This window comes from Eublepharis macularius, chromosome 4 (assembly GCF_028583425.1).
Source record: "Eublepharis macularius isolate TG4126 chromosome 4, MPM_Emac_v1.0, whole genome shotgun sequence".
Classification (NCBI taxonomy): Eukaryota; Metazoa; Chordata; class Lepidosauria; order Squamata; family Eublepharidae; genus Eublepharis; species Eublepharis macularius.
This window is the reverse complement of record NC_072793.1, coordinates 28,476,900-28,484,940: the sequence shown is the minus strand read 5'-3', so window position 1 is coordinate 28,484,940 and position 8,041 is coordinate 28,476,900. Positions and strand designations below refer to the sequence as shown.

Sequence of the window (8,041 nt, the reverse complement as noted above, 5' to 3'; positions counted from 1 at the left end):
CCTCAGGTGGTTATTGTTATAATACAATAGAAGAGGAGAAACGTTATAAGCTGCTTTTTCTTAGGAAGGAAAAAGTGCTATACATGTGTAAATAAAGACGGGTGTGAAATCTTGAGCTCGATTCTTTACGTTTGTTGAATATTTAGCAATGAGACCTGAAATATTTACGCTAGGGGTGGTTTAAAAGTGGGTTGCTAGCCAAAATTCGCTTAAGAACTTTTGGATAGCTTTGAAGGCGGGGCGGGGCGGGGGGGCTGACTTAAAATGGCAGTTGTTTAAACTGGTTTAAGCTTGCCCTCGCGCAACATTTTTACTGACTCTGAGGGGAGTGCCAAACTATATCGTGAATTACCGCTTCCTCAAGAGCATACAGACTTAACCCCAATATCTCTGACCCCTCCTGTTGCTTGAGAAGGAAGCTCGAACCTCGCGAGAGGGTGGCAGCCGCCTGGGCTCTGTCAGTGGCGCTCGGGCAAAGTCCCACGTTCGCGGCCTGCCACCTTCAAGGCATCTTGCGCCGAAACTCCCGAAGGAAACGCCACGAACGTCAACGGGGTTTCAGTCGATGCCCGTCGTTGCCATGGAGACGCGGCTCCTCCGGGCTTCACAATCTGGAAATCCCACCCCCTCGCTGTCCCTTGACCCCGCTTTCAATCAGATGATCCTCCTCCCGTCTTAGGCCCCGCCCCCTGTTGCCAAGGAAGTGAGGTCACATAATATGGCGGCCTGGACCTAGCTGCGCCGAGGGAGGCTCCGGGTGTCGGGGAATCGGCGTCCATCCTTCCCGGCTGGGGTGTCTCGTCGCCCCTGAGCCCCTCCGGCGCCGAGAGGCGGGCCCGAAGGCCGCGATGGTCGCAGGAGTTGCCCGGCTCTGAGTCAGGCTCCTCGCCACCGGGTTGGGTCCAACCGAACCGCCTCGATGGAGCTGAGAGTCGGGAACCGGTACCGGCTTGGCCGGAAGATCGGGAGCGGCTCCTTCGGGGACATTTACCTGGGTGAGCCAGCGCCGCCCTGGGCGCGCTTCGGGAGAGACCGGCTTAGGGGCAGGCGGGCCTCCCTTTGGAGAGGCGGCTTCGCCGGGGGCTGTTCGGTCGGGCGGCGAGGAACGCCCAAGAGCCGCAGTGAGCGCAGGAGGGGGAAGAGGGACCTTCGCCTGGCCGGCTCCTCGGCCCCCGTGTTTCCTCGGCGTAAATCTCGGCTTCTGCGCCGGGGTTTGCCTCCGCGTAAACATGTTTCGGGCTTCATTCGCCTGCCGGAAGTGCGGAGTAGGGGACGGAGTAGTGCCCGGTAACTTTCTTTGTGACCTTGGGCGAGTCGCTTCTCCCTCCTCCTCCTCCTCTCCTCCTCCTCCTCTTTGGGTCTCAAACCGGCCGTGAAGATCCTGCCCGCGTTACTGAGCTGGACGGTTCTGAGGGTAACGTGCGAATCTCAGAAGCGTCCATGAGGGAAACAGTTACTCCATTGGCGCTGTTTGTGTTGTGTGGCCTCCTCAAACGAAGGCAGCTTTGAAGAGGGAAGCCCTGAGGTGTCGGTTGTTTGGCACAAGCCACCTTTTGTGGCTTGTCCTGCTTCCTAGGATAGACCTTTGAAACAAAAACTTGCTAATTTGAAGATATATCTTCCGTTTCCTTTCCTGGAAGAAAGGTATGCTGAGTTACCTTCAAACTGAGCACCTAGTTTGGATGATATAAATGGTGGGTTCGAACCAGAGACCTCTTAAATGGTAATGAATCTTTAATAGACCCCGAGGGTCTATTAGAGTTGGTATGCTGGAAGCTAGTCTGGGTGTCTCCTTTTAAATGGATGGGTTTTATGCCAAGGTAAGCCAGAAAAAAATCAGATAATATACTGATGCTAGCAAATAGGCTTGGGCTCAATCCTACAGAGTCTTCTGCTATGCATTGCAGTATGCATTGAATGGCTTTAATAGAATTGCTGACTATGCATGCCGGTGTATAAGGACGTAAGTCAATCCAAGTCTGAGCACTTGCGGTTAAAAATAAGCTAATTTATGCATGACAGGAGCAGGGACTCCCATCTGTGAAATCTCGGAACTGTTGTTTGAAGGCTACCCTTTACAGTTGTACAATTTTGCTCTAGTGCAGTGTTCTGCATTAGAATGTTGGCATATTTGATCGCTTATCCACATGTATGCCCTTAACTGTGAGTGGAAAAAATAATGAAAGGTCAGGACTGACTTTACAGTATCGTAACATAAAAAGAATCCTGCTCGATCAGACCAGTAATCCATCTGGTCCAGCATCCTGTCTCACACAGTGGCCAGCCATTTTCTCTGGAGGGCCTACAAGAAGACACAGATGCCAAGGCCTTCCCTTGTTGTTGATTCCTGGTGCTAGTTTTCAGAGGTTTACTGCCTCTGATTGTTGAAGTTCACGGATCAGAAGATTGTGGAGTGACCATGCCTTGGAATATGTATTGGGTGGTGTCTTTGGTGCTGGTTCTCAAACTACTTAAGAATTGCTTTAAAGGTCTTCCATGGCTGGACGCCACATGCTGTCATTATTCCTTAGAGGGTTCTGAGGTAGTGCTTCTGGAACTGTGCATAAGGGTGTGCCCCCAGCAGTCGTAGAAAGAGCTGTCATTCTCTTCTGTTGCAGCTCCACCTATGGGAGCAGTAGCTGAAGCTGTCAGCCAGGTTGAGAGACTTGGTATAAAAAGAAAGAGGGTTTATTAGTCTTAATAACACCGTTCATCTAAATGCCAAACCTCCAGCCAGATGAAGAGCTCATAGTTTGTGTGAAGCAGCTGTTTATTTTGATGCTTTTTTAAAGAGTTAGGCACCAGAAAGTATGTAGGTATCTGGACTATGTACAGTATACAAACACAGCATCTCAAGTCTATAATGAGGGAGGAGTAGTGAGAGAGGGCAATGCCACCGCACCATCGTATATGCTATTTGTTCCTTTTAGATTGGCATCCAGACTTGAGTCTTTATGCTCTGATCGTTATGAAGCTAGTGAGACTAGTGCAAAACATAACACTATAGTAAAGAGGCCAGTCGCACCTTTAAGACTAACCAACTTTATCGTAGCATAAGCTTTCGTGAGGGTATGAAGAAACTGGCCAGAGATATATAGGTGGGGAGGGGGGAGAGGGTGCAGGGAGTAAGGGTCATGTAAATGTAAATAAGCTACAAGAAGTCATGAAAGACTTAACACTGTAGAAAGTGCACTGGTTAGCCATCCTAGTGCTAAAAAACCAAACGACAAACTTCTGATACTGGAGCTGTTACTGACTCTTAAGTATAGTGAAGTCTTTGGTACATGTAGTGTGTGTATAAGCCTGACTCTGGTGTGTTTGGAAGATGCCGAGAGAGGAATAAATAGATGACAATCCTTTCAGCTGGTCTGTTCATGAGTTTGCCCATCAGTTCAATCTCCAGTTTCAGGAACCATTGGACTCTGGCCTTTCTTATTTCCATATTGTATCATTAAGACAATTGTATCATTAAGACAATCAGTGGAGTCAAGACGGAGAGATTTCAATAAAATTAAAATGCTGTGTTTGGCTTTCTACCTCCCTTACTCATTTGGGGATGCCGCTTCCTGCCTCTAGTGACTTTCTAGTTCACTAGTGCAGTGAAAGCAGTTCTTCCTGTCTGCTGCTATGAGACAAGAAACCTGAATTTATAAGTGGTTAACAGTTTCTAAGGTAGATTTTAATTCAGCCTAAAGTAAGATTCTCTTACAGAAAGAAAGACATTTTAAAGTAGATGGTAGTATTAAAAAAATCTTTTCAATCTTACGATGTGTCTGTCATTCGCAAAAAGCTTTAGTCTCCCTTTTTGTCCCATGTATTACCTACCTATCATGAAGATGGAATTAATAGCAAATACTGCTCCTGGGTTTTTTTGAGATGGGTGAATTGGGAAACATATTTTGCCTTTCCACCACCAGTCTCCTAGGCATTTGTTACTGGGTACAAGAAAATATGCTAAAGATAAAAAAAAATTCATGCAGAGTTTTAGTAAACGAACTGGTACAATTTGTCCAACACAATGGTTCCAGTATAAGTTAGGAGATAGTAATCTTGCTGTTACTTAAGTAGTACATCCAAAAGTAAGTCTCGGGGGTTCCTGTGTTGAACTGCTCTAGAGCTTCTTATGTGTATAAATTTGCACCATCAACACCTACCTTTGTATTATACGGTAAAAAAAAGCTGTGTGTCAGTGGCCTAGAGAAAAGATGGACCTAATTATTTGATTTGCCATAGGCATGTTCTCCCAGAAAATCCATTACAAAAATCTAACTCTGAAAAGGAGATTGTAGAGCATTCTCTGCAGAAATGTTTTGGGTGGTTGTAAAATAAACGTGAATCTTTGTGGTAAAAAGATTAATAATAAAACGCTTTAACATTCAGACAGGTATTTGATGTCTGACAAGATAACGTTCAGAGGGTATAACTAGGAAGTTTTTTGTTAATTCTGACTATTTTAAAATTTTGCTAATATTTTGTCTTAACATAAAATTGCATCATCCCATTTCTGGATGGTGTGGACCACATTTCCCAAATACTAATCTAGAAATAAATATTGCTATTCTCTTGTATTGAGAGCTTTGTATGGCTAGTGGAAACAAAGTTCTGTGATGCAGCAGTGATGTGTATTAATACGAAAAGGTGCAAGCTATATATAGAGAGAAATTCATCATGCATATTCTTGGTACTTATCTCCAAATTACCTCAGTGTTTCTCTGACCCTGACCTTTAGCCAGCTTCTGTTTTCTAATGAATTGTGAAATGTTGTCCTTTCACTAAAAATTTTGTTGGCAAAAAATGTCCTTACCTGAGACGAGTGGTTTCCTTGTTCGGGAATCTGTATTCAGCTGCGACTGTGTACATTTGACCCCTTCTTATGAAATGAATAAACAACATATTTGTGTCCTGTGATTTTAACGGACGGTATATTTTATGTGCCATTCTACTGATAGTCTAGGTAAAATGGCTGACCTTTTCAAAAGCCTGTTTCTTTTTTTCTTTCCTGTGTAGTTGTGTATGAGCCATACAAACATGCATGATAGTGTGTTTAATATGGAATCTCCTTTAAAAACATTCACCACAATGTTGCCGTGTTTTCAAATGACCTGGAATCAAGTTTGTGCTGTTGTGTCCACTTTAGACAAAGAAAAATGGCTTGACAACCCTTGTTACTGTAAATAGTCTTATCTACCTCATCCCCCCAAATCTGGCATGCAGTTTGTTTGCTTCATTTATACCTCGTTTTTCTTCCCAACGGGGACCCTCAAAGCAGCTTGTATCATTCTCCTGTTCTCCATATTATCATCACAACAATACCATGAAATGGGTTAAGCTGAGTGTGTGTGACTGGCCCGAGTTTACCCAACAAGTTTGCATGGCAGAGTGGGAATTAGAATCGAGATCTTTCAGATCTTAATCCAGCACTTACTCACCACTACACTGCGTTTCCTATGCAATGGATCGAGCAGGCCGTTAGCTCACGGAGTATGGATTTTTGCTGTGTTCTCCTTCCCTCTAGCAATCCAGACCTGGGAAAGTTGATTTTGGGGGTTGTGGGTCTTGAGGGGAAAGAGTGCAAAATTGCTCCCTTTTCTGTAAGTTCAGCTTCACTGACTGAGATGGGGGATTTTGTCGTCGTCCCCTCCTCAGTGTAGCTTCTGGGCCCCACATGGCTCGCCCATGTGAGTCCTGTGACCCAAGATCAGGAGAAAATGTAGGGGAGTATGACAAAGATTAAGATGTGTCAACACTTTCCTCTCACAGTTTGCTGGATCCAACTGCATCTTTTTGTCCTAATTTATATATCGCTGTAGACCAGAAAAAAACAAGTGTCTAATGCCAGTGATTCTGTTACTTGCTGTACACTTGTGTTCTAACTCCTCCCCCCCCCCCACATCCAAATGAGGTAGAGAAAGGATACACTGGGTTGGTCCCCTGTGCTCCCCAAAAAAATGCTCCCTAGGATCAGGGAAGCCCCAGGAATATATGGACATTACATAAGCTAAAGTGCCCCTGAAGGAACAGTTAGGATCCAGCCTTTTTTTTTGTTAAGCATTGTAAAGCTGTTTTCTCTTTACTTAAATCTGCTTAATAAAAAAATTTCAGATGCTTATGATAAAGCAGTACATGTTGCATTAGTGAATGTTTGGTGATTGCGGGGAAATACAGTAATCTTGAGAATCCATAGAATATTGCCATTTCTAGGGTAAGGAATAATTTCTGCAAATAATGAATCATATACATAGTCCTGAAGCAAGATCTATCCTTAGGTAAGTTAGTAGTAGGGGAGAGCTAATCACTTGCTTAGCTCTCCCACTGAAAATCATTGGAATTTAATTGTTCTCAATTTTGTCTGGATTGTTCCTATTGAGTAGCTAGTGTTTCCTCTGTGGTGGACCCCGCCATATGGAATGGCCTGCCTCAGGTGGTCAGGAAATCCCCTACTCTCCTGGCTTTCCTCAAACTATTCAGAAGGGGTTTCTAGTCAGATAACAGGACTATGTCATAAGAAATAGCTCAGATAGGTGCCTTGGTAGGAATGAGGAATGAATACGTTGCTATTGGGTACTGTCTGCTGATGTTGACGTCTGCCTACTGGGGTGTTTCAACGCTACTAAACATACAATGGAAATTAGTTATGCTTTGTTTCAGGTAGGTTCCTGGCTTTATGCATGTTTCAAAACATTTCTGCTACTATTCCTTATTGTATCTGTTTCCTTGAATGTGCTCTAACTGTTCTTCACTGTTACACTTTGCTCAGTGAATGTCCTAGCTGTCAATTTAAATTGTGTTTTCACTTGCACTGTTGTAATCTGTCTTGGATCTCAGCGAGAAAGGTGGACAATAAATAAATAAATAATGCACTAATAACATATCAGATTGAAACTTTGGCATGGAAATGCTGAAGTAAATTCAAAAATTTCACAGAAGTAAATTCAAACAAGCTCAAACTCTCCTGGTGTTTCTTCACTTTTTTGCTGTGTTAATTTGGCTAGGATCCCGCTAGTTCCAGCTAGTTCCATGTCCCCAAGAGAGCTTTGAACTTCTCTTTTGGACACCAGCCCTTGGTGCTATTTGGCAAACTGTTTTTTGAAACCAAACAGATTTTCAGAAGCCACTTAATAGATTTGGGAGTTTACTGTTCACAGGACTGATCTGTAATTCTGCTGGGCTAGTAAAAGGCCTGATACATTTGTCTATTGGGAACCAAAACAAGTTTTTACCACCGCTAAGTCTACAATATGCTTTGAAGTCCTGTTCCAAAAACATTTAAAAACTTCCAGCTGTTGTAAAAAGAGGCTTTTAATTTCTACTCTTCGTGCAGTCAGTTAAAATGTCACTTACTCTTTTTCATCATGGTCTATCAAGCCACGCTTTTGTAGCTGTTAGCTTTGTTAACTCTGCAAAGCATGATTAAACCAAAAGACACAACAGTGCAAACAATTCAAGCAAGAGACAACAGAAATGCAAAAAAGGAGTAATAGAGCTGAATGAGATGGGAATAATTTTTCCCAGTTTAGGAAAAAGGGAAACAGGTTTGTTCTTGATCTGGACATGTGTATTCAGTTACTTGTAAATCTATTCATCTTGTGCCTCCTGTGTCTTCAGAATTCCCGGGTAGTTCATGCTGGCTGTATTAGTTCCTGAAGATCAGTTAATCTTTTTGCTGACCTAGATGATGACGCTGAGTTCTCTTTGCTTTTAGGAACTGACATTGCTGCTGGAGAAGAGGTTGCCATCAAACTGGAATGTGTGAAAACCAAACATCCTCAACTCCACATAGAGAGCAAAATTTACAAAATGATGCAGGGTGGAGGTAAAATAGTGCTGATAAATCATGTGTATGTTAATGTCCCTGCTAAAGCAAGAAAATATTGCGATATTCTCAGAATCCCTTTAAGGTGGGTTGCTCGTGTCTGTTTTACATATGGGAACGTGAAGCTGAAAAATAACTGGCAGTCATGTAGTGGATTTATGGCCTGAACATGCTGCCCACCAGTGTTCAGACTGAGTAACTTGTCTTTGGGTTCTTTGTGGATTGATG

General features: G+C 43.5%; 1 protein-coding gene across 6 annotated transcripts in view; it reads left to right on the top strand.

Annotated features, from left to right (window-relative positions):
* Positions 1 to 709: 709 nt before the first annotated feature.
* Positions 710 to 8,041, top strand: part of CSNK1D (casein kinase 1 delta) — a 35,240-nt gene continuing 27,908 nt past the window's right edge. For all 6 annotated transcript variants that reach the window (XM_054978868.1, XM_054978865.1, XM_054978867.1 and 3 more), the window contains exons 1-2: positions 710 to 995; positions 7,703 to 7,813. In XM_054978868.1, the coding sequence (XP_054834843.1) occupies positions 920 to 995; positions 7,703 to 7,813 (187 nt within the window). In that variant the 5' untranslated portion in view covers positions 710 to 919. The remainder of the gene's footprint in view (positions 996 to 7,702; positions 7,814 to 8,041) is intronic.